This window comes from Etheostoma spectabile, chromosome 13 (assembly GCF_008692095.1).
Source record: "Etheostoma spectabile isolate EspeVRDwgs_2016 chromosome 13, UIUC_Espe_1.0, whole genome shotgun sequence".
NCBI lineage: Eukaryota > Metazoa > Chordata > Actinopteri > Perciformes > Percidae > Etheostoma > Etheostoma spectabile.
This window is the reverse complement of record NC_045745.1, coordinates 14,682,844-14,698,238: the sequence shown is the minus strand read 5'-3', so window position 1 is coordinate 14,698,238 and position 15,395 is coordinate 14,682,844. Positions and strand designations below refer to the sequence as shown.

Sequence of the window (15,395 nt, the reverse complement as noted above, 5' to 3'; positions counted from 1 at the left end):
GGTGGGTCTACTGTGATGTGCTACTGTGCTCCAACAACACAAGGGCTATACGCTTCTTCCTCTTACCATCAAACACACTGGAAATGGAAAACTGAAAATGTCAAATGGATGCTGTACAAGTTGTGGATAATAAGAAGCATCTGCTGCATCCACAGTCCCATAAGCTCCCTCTGGGTTTTATAAAGTGCATCCCGTATCATCTCAGTGGCTAAATGGCTAATGTGCCATAAAGCCAGGCATACATTTTTTTTGTGGTTTATTGCTTTGGATTCTGCACAGATGAATGAGAGCCAATTACTTTTAGTGAGGACAGAAAGGTGTGAAATGAGCCATTAGAGATGATGGTCTAAAGCTCAGGTTTTCTGAATCAATAAAGACATGTGGTGTAACAGCTGAGGAAATGTCGACCATAACATTGAGATCAGAGGGATGCCGATTCATTCTTCTTCCAACACAGGAAGCCACTGATGACTGACAATGTATAAGCCGGAGAAGTGCTGTACTTGAATAGGCTGCATATGTGGATTAAATATTTGAATATTATTCAAATATAAAAAAAAGAAAGAAATTCAAATGAGATTATAGAAGAAGACTGACAGCTCTATCCTAAACACAGCTGCAGAATAAACCACCACCAAACACAAGAAACCAACACTATACGGACCAATTTTCTCTCTGAACACACAACAGTAAACAAAATGGGGTGAACCACACACACAGCAAAATCTTTAAGCCACACACTGCGAGCTGATCACAGCCATGTGCTCATAGGTGATGGTTTTTCCCCGAGGATTGTGGGACGGGGTGAAGGGGCTTACATTTTCCACATCAAGCCAGTTGGTGGAGAGAGTAATGGTTTAATTGTAAAGACAGAAAATGTGAGGATATAGTCTTAGTTCAATACTATAAGAGGGAATTTCATACTAAAAAGGTTGTATTAAGATAGAATTGGAAAAACAAAATTTGAATTATTCTTTAAAAGGTGTATTTCCTAAATTCATGTAGGGTTACAGTGAGCAATCGTTTTCATTATCAATCTTTTAATTATTTTCTTGCAAAATCAATTTAATTGCTTTGTCTATACAATGCCGGAAAAAATGCCGGTTATCTGTAGCTTTAAATGTCTTGTCCAATCAGGAATCCAAAACTATATTGGATATTGTAAATGATAAAAAATTATTTAAATAGTTGCAGACTAATTTTCAATTAATTGACTAATCGTTGCAGCTCTAATTTATCAAACAATAATGAAAAATGAACGCCCAATGTGTTATTGTCCAATTGCTTGACTGGTTCGACCATCAGTACAAACTCAAACATAGATTCAATTTAGAAAATGAACACGATGTCACATTTGAGAAGCTGAACCTCTTCACGCAGCATAAAATACTTCAATAGCATGCTAGTGAGACAGATGTGTATTTAAAGCACAAACACATTTTTATTCACCAGTTAGTAGACTTATTAATCAAACAGAAAATTACTTTTAAAACTAATATTGGTTAATCACTTATCAGAAATAATATTGTATTCTGAGAAATCCAAAGTTAGTAAATCAATGAAGAAGCTTCATTGAATAAAATCTCAGGTTTAACTGTAACCACAGCTCCAAACTCTAAAGCACAACCCTGCAATTAAAACCCCTCCTTTATCAAATGACAGTGCCTATTTCTCATCGCAATCTGAGAAATTCAGCAACTGATTTATAGCTTTAAATGTTACACGGTGGAGAGTGAACTCCAGCACCCTAAGAATAGCAACAGCAGTACTGTTCCAGGTGTGGTTTATCGAAGGGGGGTCCCTAAAAGGACATTCCTTCCCAGGCCTTGGACACCATATCCAAACCCCACCCTAACTACGATTTCTGCCACCAGAGCCACCAGTTATTCCTGGCGCTGATGATGTGACCCACATTTTACTGCTTGGGGACATGCAGCTCTCCTTCATGTTCTCTCAGACCTGGCTGCCTAAAAATGGGGGAGGTCACCAGGGTCGCTCTCCCAGTGATACACTATCACCCAGAGATCAAAAATAGAAAACGGATCTGCTGCTATTGTAAGGCGTACACAAATTAGACACATCCCCTGTTGGACCAAATGCTGTAGAGAGCATAAGTTGATATAAGAAGGAGGGTCAGTGTGTTCGATGTGTGGTGAAGGCTTCTATGGACACCTGAGTTGAGTGGGGCTAGACTGAATGTAGAGCATGTATGCATATGGTTGGGTAGCATTTGTTTTTTGCCCGATACCAGTGATGAAACAATACTTAAAATGGTGCCGATGCATAAATGGAACATAACAGTAATCTATTTCACCAGTCAATTGCTGTTAAACAACAGTGGGGTGGCAGTAGCTCAGTCTGTAGGTAGTTGGGTTGGGAAGTACAGACCAAAGTACAGAGTGTGGATTGGTAGCTGGAGAGATGCCACTTCACTTCCTGGGCACTGCCAGGTGCTCTTGAGCAAGTCACCATACCCTCTCAACCGCAGAGGACGCTGGTCCAGAACTGGCAGCCCACTCACTCTGACATCTCCCCATTTGCATGAAAAGGTCCTAAGCGCACGCGCGCGCGTGCGTGCGTGCGTGCGTGCGTGTGTGCGTGTGTGTGTGTGTTTCAGGCCTGTGTGTAGTGGTTACTAACAAAACAGAGTGTAAATTGTAATTTCCCCACTGGGGATCAAGAAAAAAGTATAAATTAAAATATAAATTAAATTAACAAAAAAAAAAAGAACTAGATGGCAAAAGGGTACTTTACAACAACAGCTTGAGTTTCAAGGTGCACTGGAATGCACCATGAGTTTGCAAATCCCATTGGTGTTGTGTCTTCGACATCTGTGGCAGTCTGCAATTAATTATTTTCATCATCGTATCTGCTGATTCTTTTTTCCATTAATCAACTGATTACAGAAATGTCAGAAAAGTGAAATATGCCACATCTGTTTTGTTTGACCAACAAAAAAGAATAAATTATCAAATGAAAGAAAGAAAAGTCACAAAGCCTCACAAATGAGAAGCTAAAACAGCATGTTTGGCGTATATTAGATGTTTAAAAAGAATTAAGAAAATACCTTCTATACCCAATTTCCTGATAGTCAATCTGTGTGTGTTGGCTCAACATGATTCCACAAACAAACAAACAAATAAATAAATAAATAAATAAATAAAAGTAATCCAACAGTGAGTGAGTTTTTTTCAATTTTATCCATTTAACAGAAAGGATTTTTTAAATGATACAATCCCCCAGATTGAGTTTTCTTAATTTCTGAATTCTTCTTACTGATAGTCTTCTTACGATATTCAAAACAGATAGGATCAATTTTAGAGATCAGCCATCTTTGTTTTTGCTCCGAAGTGGCCAAGAGCTCCAGCCATGGTGTTAAGCTTTAACTAACCCTATGCCTTAAAACCCTAAAGTCGGGCCAGCAGAAGCAGACTGCTCTGTCTGGACGTGCGGTTTAGCTGCTGGGTAATTACAGCCACAAGCACTGAAATACCTATTGTAGAAAACTACTCCGCAAAGTGTAGCAGGACAAACTGAGCAGGTCCTTTTGATTGGTTGGTAAATATTATAATTTCGGGACTTGAAACTACTAAGATTCTCTTTTCATAAACCCCTAACTCTGTGTTGTCACCCATGTTGAATTAGCCTTTTAAATCTTTACTGTTCACCTGTATCTTTTAACAACCAGGTAAGGGTGACACTTCCTTTTCTGCCTCTACCTGCTTGCTGTCATTATCAAGGTTTCTTTTCTGACATCACACCACCCCAGCTCGTTTAAAACATTGATTCTGTATTAAAACGCCAAGTCATGCATCCAATACTGTCAAATTATTACCAACGAGGTACCAAGTCAAAGGTATCATTGATTCTGTTATGACCACACAGCTTTATCACTGGTGTGTCCTGCAGACACAAAGTTGATATTGGTTCATATTTTCCCATCACTTAAAAGACAGTGAAACTAAATATTTTCCAAATTCTAATCCCGTTTCCTGGTCAGGCTGGTTCCAATATGTATTTATTGTCATATGCACAACAATTACAGAGACACAGTCATTGGCAATTCACTTCTTATAGCTCAGACACTTAACACTGCTCAACCAAAAATGTATAAAAGAAAAATGTTAAAGTAAAACTGAGAATCTAAACAGGAGCTCAAGACACAGAAGGCATATTCTAAAGATGCAGCAAAACATTGGAAATAGTTCAGTAGTCCCTAATATACGCCACCTTAAGCTCATCAGTGTGTCCTCTATACACCAAGAAAACTGTGACGCAACACTTCTCAAACAAACAGTAACACCCACCTGCATGTCTTTAGTTGCGATCTCCCCAGGAGTCGGCCAGCTGTTGGCGTCGGCAAAATCTCCAACCTGAGCAACAAATTAGAGGGGAAAAAAAGCTGAATTAGCAGCAATGTCACGGGTCTCTGGAAACAGATGTTAGAGCAGGCTATCCATGAAGACAGGCAACTATCAAGATCACACCTTTAGTGTGGATATTACAGGGTCAAAACTGGGAATTTTACAGTATTACTTCATACTAATATTACAGAAAGAAGTTAGGAGATCTAAAAAAGCACAAACAAAAGATTATCTTCTGAGGAAAGTCTGTGCACCTTCAAATTGTCATTGGTTTTGCACATTTCTCCTCGGTTTGCACCACATACTTAACACCAAATACTCTATTGGATCAACAGATCCAAAGGTTTAATTAAAATGTCTGCATTGCACGCAGAAAAAAAAAAAAACCTGCATTTTCTTTACATATGTGCATAAACAACTTTATCCCTATATTGCCTGTGATTTGTCAATTTCTGTCTTATTTCTGCAACAATGCATGTAACACAAGGACATAATAAACGTTTATGGCCAGGGTGTGTCTAACAAACCTGGAGTACAACAGCAGAGTGCATGCAATCAAAGGTGGGAAGTTTTGAACGACAAGCTTTGGGGAGAGTTTGTTTATTTTATCTGCCGGCCAATGGCACACCAGGAACTCGCATTTGCATTCCAGGAAGTGTGAAGGGAGGTTACTACACAGCTTCAGGCATGGCAGATAAATACCAGCACTCTGACTACACATACCTTCACTGAGCTGGGTAAAAGCTCTGAAATAATGTAGATGTTCTGTTTGAATTGGCCCAGAACTTATTGTATACATTTGCATAAATAAATACATTTAACAGAAAGGGTTGTCAATACACAGTCATGCAATCCTCCCACGACAAACTCTGTAATCATACAACCGCATTGATGTCATGAACACTCGCAAGTCATCAAAGATGCTCTAAGCGATGTCACGCGTGTTTTAGGCAACATTTGTTGTCGCATACAGCAAACATCTATTCACTATCTGCGAGCTGCTTGTCCCCAGAACACACTGTAGCTCTCTGTAGACAGCCCAGGTTCTACAAAAATAAACAAAAAATAAACTGTGCCAACCTGCACCACAAAGCATACACAAGCAGTGTTCCAGCCAATAACCAACAAGAAGGATTTGGGGGGATGAGGAGACAGGGGCAAGCTAGTCTCGTTTTGTTTAAAATACTTTAAACGTCACCAAGAAGCAACGTCACCCAACATGGCTTAGAGCACCTTCCACATGGGAGTCTTTCCCTTCTCTAACATCCTCATTTTATTTGGCACTAACCAGGGAAAAAGAAGCTACTATAGCTTTACCTGGATGTTCTACAAAAGTAAAACAAAAACATTTAATCCACATTTCGATGACCAAATAATATTCTCCAAAAATAGTAGAATTTAATACTATTGTTAGTTAGGCTGATCAGATAAACGCACAAAAAATATTACTCGCATTGTTATTTTTTTTCATTAATTCTGTCTTTTGATAACCAGAAAATGACCCGTGTTGGTACCGTTATCGCTTATTAAGCATTACTTAATGTTTACAGTATACACCAGTATTTCCTCACATGCATACACAGAATATTACCTTTCCTCCACGTCTGGCTTTGGGTGGGTTCCCTGCTCTCACCACCTTGGCGGGGCCGGTAGACTCTGTAGAAACACAATAAAGATAGTCAACATTACAACCGGCTCTGCATACATGAACACAGATCATCTAAAAACCATCAGCTACAGCACAAATGGAAAAGAAAGGAGCAAAATAGATTAGCTTTAAAAATGAGTTAGACTATGATGGTCTAAACACAGACAACAAAAAAGTGGGACATTGAACACGTTTGTTTTCTTGGTGCAAGTTTTGCCCATATGTACTGACTTGCTTGTCTCAGTTTAATTTGTTTAACTTTTCCACTACTTCTCTTATCTAACTGTGCAAGTACGCTTTCAATAAATCATTTGTCTTTTCCTAGGATCACCTTTACTTAATATGCAGCAGTGGCATCAGTTTTAGATAAACTAAACTAGCAGTAAACAGACACCAGTACCATTATTTTTCTGCCCTGTCGTTATTGTAACCAGGTAGATAAACAACAGAGGCTCACTTGAGCAAAACAAAGAAAGTGCAAAACTACCAGAATGCATATCAGAACTGGAGCCCAGTGATTCAACATGGGAGTGAATGATGGTTAAAGCATGTCCCCCAGCAGCACCCCAGACACTGGAAACACTGGGAAACTCATGAAGAAAATGTCCAGGGTCGGGAATCACCTGAGGCCCCACGACACAATATTATCACAATACGATATATTATTGCAATATATTGCAATTTATTACTTTTTTCCAACTTCAAATGTTTATTCTGTTTTATTTAAAATGATAAATTTAAATGTTTTTTGATCTCGCTTTAATTTTATTAATTCTTTTAAATTTTCTAGTACCAAAAAGTTAAATCCTCATGTGCAATTTAAATAAAGATGAATACTTGTCATGGTGTATTGATGCAGCATTGCCAAGGAAAATATCACGATATGCTGCTGTATCGATGCAACCTTTTTGTTGTGCAGCCTGTGTTGTACAATAACAAATGAACCTTAATCCACATCCAGTTAAAAACAAATGTAGTTTCAAGCCGAAATTACAAACCTAGTATACTTTTTGTATTAAAATAAATGAAAATCACTTTGCTTGTAAATGTCACCTTGTATCCCTTTTGTAAAAAAGGTCCCATGGCATAAAAATTTCACTGAGTTTTTTTCTAACATTAAAAAAAATAGAAATGGTGATAGGTGTAAACATATCCCTGGGTATCCTGCTCTGCCTCTTATGAGGTCATAAGGAGCAAGGTTACCTCCACTTTCTCGGCTTTGCCCGCCCAGAGAATTTGGCCCGCCCATGAGAAACAGACATCATGGCTTTTAAACGAGCAAAGTGGCAGTTGGTCTAAATTTCCAATTTAGGAGCAAACATGCTACTTGGGGGGAAAGTTACTGTCCAGCCCTGGATGTGTTTTTGTGTTTGCACAACACGCAGAACTTGTATCTGGAGCAGAGCAGACCTTGACTGCAGTGTGTTCACATGTCGAGTTTCTTCATCAGTTTATGTTGGAGTAAACCAATTTTTTCACATACCAATGACTAGACACAGAAGTAGATCACAAATAACAAAAGATCTGGCTAAAAGCTAAATAATTGCTGTACAGAAGAAACTGACGGAGAACCTGAATGTCTTGACTGGTTTTGACAATTGCTTTGAATCTCTCAAGAAGCCAAACCAGCATAAAATTAAGACACGGGAAGTCAGAAATCTTGAGGGGTTAAATAGCTGAGAAGTCTGTGAAAGAGCGTGGTGGCCACTGAGGGGGATTAGTGTAAGCGAACATCTATACTGTATGTTCGTCTTACAATTCTTCAAGTAAAAACCTATGCTGTCTGCATATGTGACCAACACCACAGAATCACAGGAAAATAAGGCTCTAAAATGTAGCAGTACAGTCACAAGATGAAAATGTGCTCCATGCCCACAAAGCAACCGATCAAAAAGCAGCAAGACTAAAAGACAAGACTGTCCCTGAATTGCAACAGAAGAGATCTCCATCCACAGAGAGCTGCACTTACATGGTATAGATTGTATAAAATCTGCTCATTAATTCCGGTTATTCTTGAATCTCAAGTTTAGCTTGTTGTCATATATCATTTGAAAAGCAACTGAAAATATGTTAGATGTATTAAATTATCTTGTCTGAATGTTTTCCCTCAAGCTGGATACATTAACGTAAGCAACGTTCAGGAATCAGTTAGCAAAATCCTTAAAGAACTCCACCGATTTAGCCCTACACTCCTATGACAAAAGTTAAAAACTGATGGTGCAGAGCCAGACACTTCTCTGTAAAAACCTTGCACTTGCATTACCAACAATGCAACTCAACCACTGAATGTTCCGGTCTGGGATTCTGCTGTGTGATGCTAGTAGCAGCTTGGGCTGGGACGCAGGTCTGAGCTCGTCACTGTCATCACCGCAAAAAACAACAACATTGGCATTCACGCGTGCACGGCCAAGTGGTGATTAATGACATGGATTCATTGATTCTAATGACATGGATTGTGTCTGATGACAATGTGTCTTACATGGATTCAAGGTTTTCTAAACAAAACTTCAAAAGATGGAGTAAATCCGACCTTTTGCGAGTTGGGGGACGGCAATGTTCCACGACACTAAACAACATACACAGTAGGGAAGGCAAAGACATTTCTCCGTTCTCAGCTGAGGTAGACACATTAACGTTACAGCTGCGGTGTTTACCATTGCACATCAGCCTAGAAACTTTCCTTCCGTTTATAGCTTTATCTCGATGAAACAGCACGGTTGACTTTCAGCCTGCATGCAAGTTTTGGTAGCCTAAAACAGAGCGGCTTACATTGGTAGACAGAGCAACAAGTTAGCAAACTGCCGAGTCGCCCTCCCTGCCTGCACTCGGGCTGCAACACATATGTTACAAGGTTTAAGCTAATGTTTTTTTGGGGGGGTAACACCATTCACTTCACTACCAGCAGTTTTGACAACAGATAAAGTCACCGTGTCTTGAGAAGCTCTAGCTTGTCGTTTTATTGTTCACTTTTAACTAACTTAACATCAACTTTGCTATTTCTTTGTCCCTTTCTTGCTTCCTCATAGCGGCACTCATAGGCTACTCTCCGTTACCGCTCGCTCTCCTTGCATGACCACACGGGCACTGACGTCTCTCACTTAAGACACCATGCCATTCTCGCTCTAACTTTTGCTACTCTCGTAAGGGGGTTGCTATATACCAGGGGTGGCGAACCTGCGGCTCGTGAGCCGCATGCGGCTCTTTGCCTGCTCCTGTGAGGCTCTTGCTGCGTGGCTGGGTTTAAAAAAAAATGTATTTATATAAATAAATATACTGTGTTTATTAGACCCTTTTGCGTTTGGTATCGCGTCGGTCTGTAACATTATAGGACATAGGACAATAACTATGTGGTTTGTTTAAGTGGTGTTGCCGTAGCTAGCTGTATCGTGTATTGACAATGCAAGGTAGGTGCTGCTAGCGAGTAAATAATGGCAGAGTCCCGAGGGAAACGTAAAGCTAAGCGCAAATATGAGAGGAGCACAGGACATTTTTATCTGAGTGGGGAACTGTATTTTTTTGTGGAACAAATGGGAAGCTTTCTGCTTATTTGCGAGACATCGCTATTGCATTTTAAAGCATCAAACCTGGAGCGCCATTTCACCTCACTCCATGCTAACATCGCCCGGGATTTCCCCAAAGGCAGTGAACTCCGCAAGCAGAAGGTAAACACGTTGAAACGGCAGTCAGAGAAGCAGACTCAACTTTTTCGAAAATTCGCAAAGCACTCAGAGACTGTCACGTTAGCATCATATCAGGTAGCATGGAACATTGCTCGTGCTAAAAAGCCATACAGTGAAGGGGACTTTGTGAAGACATGTCTCAAAGATGTCATCGCTATCCTCGCGCCTGAAAATGACAATTTAAAGCGGTCTGTGTCAGACCTGCAGTTGTCACGGCACACAGTTGAACAGAGAATATCGGATATTAACAAGTCCATTGAAACACAGTTACATACGGACCTTGAGAAATGCATGTATTTCAGCATTGCTTTGGATGAGAGTTGTGACATTCAAGATAAGCCTCAGTTGGCAATATTTGTACGGTCTGTGTCAGAAGACTGCACAATTAAGGAAGAGCTGCTTGACATTGTGCCGTTAAAAGACAGGACCCGTGGCATCGACCTGAAAGAGACACTCATGACTGTTGCTGAGAAGGCAAATTTGCAGTTGTCAAAACTGACAGCAATAGCCACAGACGGTGCACCAGCTATGTTAGGCGCTGCAAATGGCCTTGTTGGGCTGTGTAAAGCTGACGACCGTTTCCCGGATTTTTGGACATTTCACTGCATCATCCATCAAGAGCATCTGGTGTCTAAGAAGCTGAACTTGGACCACGTCATGAAACCAGTGCTGGAAATTGTGAATTTTATTCGCACTCATGCTCTCAATCACAGACAGTTCAAAAACCTAATAGCTGAACTTGATGAAGACCTTCCCAGTGATCTGCTTTTTCACTGCAATGTGAGATGGCTTTCAAGAGGTAACATGCTTTCCCGTTTTTTTGAAATGTTGAACCCAGTGAAGCTGTTTCTGGGAGAGAAACATAAGGAATACCCTCAGCTACATGACCCCCAGTGGATTTCAGATTTGGGGTTTCTGGTTGACATGCTGCATCATCTGAACAAACTGAATGTAGATCTGCAAGGAAAGTTAAAAATGCTGCCTGACCTGGTGCAAAGTGTTTTCACATTTGTCAACAAGCTCAAGCTATTCCAGACCCATCTTCAAAAGAGAGAGCTCACACATTTCCCCTCCTTGTTGAAGGCAAGTGGAGGAGCAGCTGATGTCTTACAAAGGAGCACTGTATGCTATGCAACACTGGTTGAAAATCTTCAGCAGAGTTTTGAGGACAGATTCTGCAACCTGAGGGAAAAACGGCCACAGATCACCTTCCTCATTAACCCTTTCACTGCTGAATCAGACTGTTTGAAAGCCCCTTTAGTGACATTGAAGCAGCGTCCCAGTTGGAGATGATTGAACTTTGTGAGGATGACAGACTAAATCTGTGTGAGAGAAGAACCACAGAGTTCTGGAAACAGTGCCACACAGACAGATATCCCAATGTTAAACAATGCACTCAAGCTAATGTCAATGTTTGCAGCAACGTATGTCTGTGAATCAGTGTTTTCTACACTGAAACAAGTAAAGTCAAAGCATCGTTCTGTTCTTACCGACACACATGTCAAAGAGTTGCTTCGAGTAGCCACAACTGAGTACAAGCCAGACCTGAAAAGGCTTGTGGATACCAAAGACTGCCAAGTTTCCCACTGAATCAGTCTAGGTAAGAAAGAAACCTATAAAACTGTTTTGCTGTGTGTGTGTTTTTTTTATATATATATATATATATATATATATATATATATATATATATATATATATATATATATAATATATATATATATATATATATAAAATCAGCTGCTGTTGTAGTGTGGGCATGCATGTGTTGTGGCTCTTTGCTATGGTGCAGGTTGTTTTTTTTGGCTCTTTATGCTGGACTGGTTAGCCACCCCTGCTATATACCGTACTACTTTCTTTCCAAACGTGGTAGGAAAAAAAATCCATACCATCCCAGCCCAAGTAGCAGCTATTGTAACCTAAAGATGCTGTGCAGGCGTCAGAGGTCTGGTAACCAAACTTCTCTCCACAACTTCAGATTTAGGTTTCAAACTTGAAGTCTTCAGGCCCAACCACTGCTGACTTAAGTGACATCCCTTAAGAGTAGGACAAATTTATCAGACTTCAGACACAGCTCCCTCTGGAAAAACAAAAGACTTTATTCAATTTTTCTTCTTTTTTTTAACATAAGCAGTACTACTCCACTTTAAATTTACAATATTTACACGTCAGAGCCACTTCTTGACCCAAAGCCTTCACTGAAAACGTTACACCTCTCGTGACCCATAATTTAATCATTTGGCATCTCAGAAATTTCAAGCAAGTCAACAACTTACATGACTTCTGAACTTCAAACTTAAACTGTTTGTTTAGATTTGAGTCACAGAGTTGAGAAATGGTTTAACAGAGTACAGTTTTGACCTTTGCTTCATTCCGTCTGTTAAACTGTGTCATTGTCTTGTGTCCTCAAAGGGATTTTCAAGAGAAGCTTTGACGGCAAGAAGATTTTTCCAAAACATCTAGAAAGCTAGAACTCACACAGTATAAAGTGCCAGTAAGAATCATAGAGAGGAGATCAAATCCATCAATAATCATGCAACCAGAGCCCACAATAAGGTGAGGGTTTGGTGTCCCTTGTCATTACAAATAGATTTGTTCAACATATATTTAGATAATACAGTATGATGATACAATATGATATCTGTGACTATAACAAGTTAGTAAAGAACAACTAAACCCACTATAAAAAAAATAAAAAGATTGATGTAAAGTCACATTTTCCGCCAAATGTTGCTCATACATAAAAACTAAATTACAGCTAAGGTTCAAAGATGGATAGCAACAGTTAAATATTTACATCTCATCCTGCCTTTAAAAAGGATAGCTCCGTTAACAAGTTCTTTCCAGATTTTCACTGAGCAGTGAGTGCAGATTTAGGATCCACAAAGGCAGCATTCAAATGTACTTTAAACAAGGCAACGCTAGAGTGTCTTGTGTTAAAAGTGTAGTTCAAGTCTGGATTCGAGTTTTTAATGCATTTCAGTCAACTGTTTGGTACTGTTCCCTTTTCAATTTGTTCTACATAACGTATTTGAAAAGAGGCTGTGTGAACTAATTCAGCACTAAATGTTTGCTTTGTGAAGCTGGCAGCTTAACTTCTTAACTGGCCTACATTTTACAGTTAAATAAAAAAAGCTTCTTATGACCCGGTGCCATTTCCAGTAGTTAACAATATCTCAGTCAGCAGGCACGATGTTGCATGATCGTAATCATGGCTGATATCACGTCAAACTACCATTCAGCCTACAATCACTAATGCTCATTTCAAAGTTCAAGGCTTTCTCAGGCTAATTTAGCCACGATTTAGGATCTTATTCCAAGTTTTTCTAATAGTGGATCAAGTCTCCTGCCTAAATGTATTCCTGGGATTTTACAAGCATTAACCCTCAAGCATTATGCTGACCTGGACCTCCGACCACAACCAGGGTAGAGACATCTTTCTTTTTACAAACTTCACGTGTTTATGTGGCCATTTCACCCGTCAGATTATGGTCAACCATAACATCACCTGGGTAGATGGCAGCTTCAGCTAATTTATTTAATTAAGTTACTTAATAAATTTATCATCTAAATGTGTATTTTGAATTTTTGCAGGAGCATCAAAATACAAACTAGAGAATGGAGGGCTACATAGGCCAGCTTTCTTTATCCAAACAAAAGCGTGGTGCCCATGTTCCAACCTTCAAAAATTCTCCAAAACCTCTTTATTTTTAGGATTTTGTTTTAATCTAAACACCTCACCGCAGCAGAATTTAACATTTCTTGGCAAATGTGCATTTCAGTAGAGTTGAGCTCTTAATTGAATAAAACTATGTACAATCCACAAAAGAAAATCCCAGGAAGGAGTAAAAGGCACAGAAGGGAGAAAATATGAAGAAAATCTGGAAGCTTTTGTGAACAACTAGTGCACTTGGTTACTGTAACAAATCTGTGTACACTGTATTGAGATTAAACTAGCCTAATGTCTCAACAATCAAACAAACAAAAACAGGAAAGAAAGCATAACCTCCCTGGCAGAAGTAAATATCTCCTATTCTGACTTATTACCAAACATAACAGGCAAAGCGTATTGGGATTTGTTCAGCATCTTATTACCCTCTTCACAAGGAGCTCACATGTGTAAAAAAACAGCCATATCTGGGTTAGGGATGCAACAATTAGAGATTTTGTTGGTACAATTATAGTCTGAAGAATAATCACAGTTTCACAATTATTATGCATTAATTAATTTCACTACTAATGCATAACATCACATGAACACTCTTGATTTGATTGTGTCATTTATTGCCTTTGAAAAAGAAATAACAGTAACAGTTTAGAATGACCTTTTTATTTAAATTAATCTGAAAGGATTAGAGGTAAATCAGTCCATCAGTCACCACAAATAACAACAATGCTGTCCATAGCGGACAAGTTGGGTTGATCTCCTCATTGCAGCAGCAGCTGTCGTGAGGTCAGGGGCTGGCTTTGCGTTTTCCTGATGTTTGTTTGCTTAATGTATTGGAAAAAAATTGCAGCAGTGAGTTATACCACCACGGAACATTGTTGTACATCACTCTGACAGTCAATACTCGCAGTGACCGGCGTCTGATTTCATGCGTGTAGCGCATGCGCGCACGCACACGTTTATGTTGTCAAGGAGGTTTAATAACAACCACACACACTGCCACACAACGTGCAGTGTAGAGGAGCCTTTACGATTAATTAACCTTGACATTTTAAAGATCGGTTAACAGTAAAAATTTGTTAATAGCTGCATCTCTAATGTGGGCCATGACACAAACTCCTGGGTCTATCAGCCGCCTAACGTAGAAACTCTGGCTTATGCAACTCAGTTGCCAAGTTGTGGAATAAGCACAAATTCCTCAAGTATTTATCCGCATTTATCTGCTTAGTTAGAAGCAAAGTGAGAACAACAGTGGTCTGAAAATGTTTAATGTCGCACAACCTACACAACCTATTGATGGTATGCTGAAGTTTCTAATTTTCTTCTTGATGAAGCATAAAACAAACAAAGGTTCCACTGATTTTGTACTAGTTTCAATTGCGGCAAACGATGATTTGCTTTGTTCCATCAATGTTACCAATGTTGTATCGCTGGCCGACACATGCCATGAAGACTGACGGTGCAGATTACCAAATGAAGAAAGAGCATATAGGGAGGGGCTAAGAGAAGAGACAGGCTGGAGAATATGACAGAAAGTGTCTGAAGTTTGGATTCATTTCAAACCTAATTAAAACTCTGTACAGTGTGTCAACTGCAAAATCTAACTAGCTCACCACAATAATGGCACAACGTCAAAGCTTCAGCAAATCAACAGAAAACATTGAGTCTAGCTTAATACCCATTCCACCAAGCAGACCCGACAAAAGAAAATCAGTTGTATGGATGATGAAACTACACCAAACACAACAACTACCAAAAACAAAGACAAGAAATTACGTAGTGGTGACCACAATTTGATCTAAAAGACTATCCCTTCAGAAAAACATCTGATAGTTGCGCACCTTTTTCTCTTACTCTCTCTTCACGGAGAAACAGCTGATCAATGATCTCCTAGCATCAGTGTAACAGAGCTGTGTGACATTGTAATCAATATATAAATCAAAATAGGTTGAACATAACTAGTATTTACATACATATATACACACACACACATTTTATATATATATATATATATATATATATATATATATATATATATA

The 15,395-nt window shown here is 39.3% G+C and overlaps 1 protein-coding gene across 4 annotated transcripts in view; it reads right to left on the bottom strand.

The window, feature by feature from the left end:
• The window catches only part of larp1 (La ribonucleoprotein 1, translational regulator), a 55,627-nt gene that overhangs the window by 22,211 nt on the left and 18,021 nt on the right, over nt 1-15,395 (bottom strand). For all 4 annotated transcript variants that reach the window (XM_032533139.1, XM_032533140.1, XM_032533141.1 and 1 more), the window contains exons 2-3: nt 5,956-6,020; nt 4,308-4,373 (exon numbers count right to left, since the gene is read on the bottom strand). In XM_032533139.1, the coding sequence (XP_032389030.1) occupies nt 4,308-4,373; nt 5,956-6,020 (131 nt within the window). The remainder of the gene's footprint in view (nt 1-4,307; nt 4,374-5,955; nt 6,021-15,395) is intronic.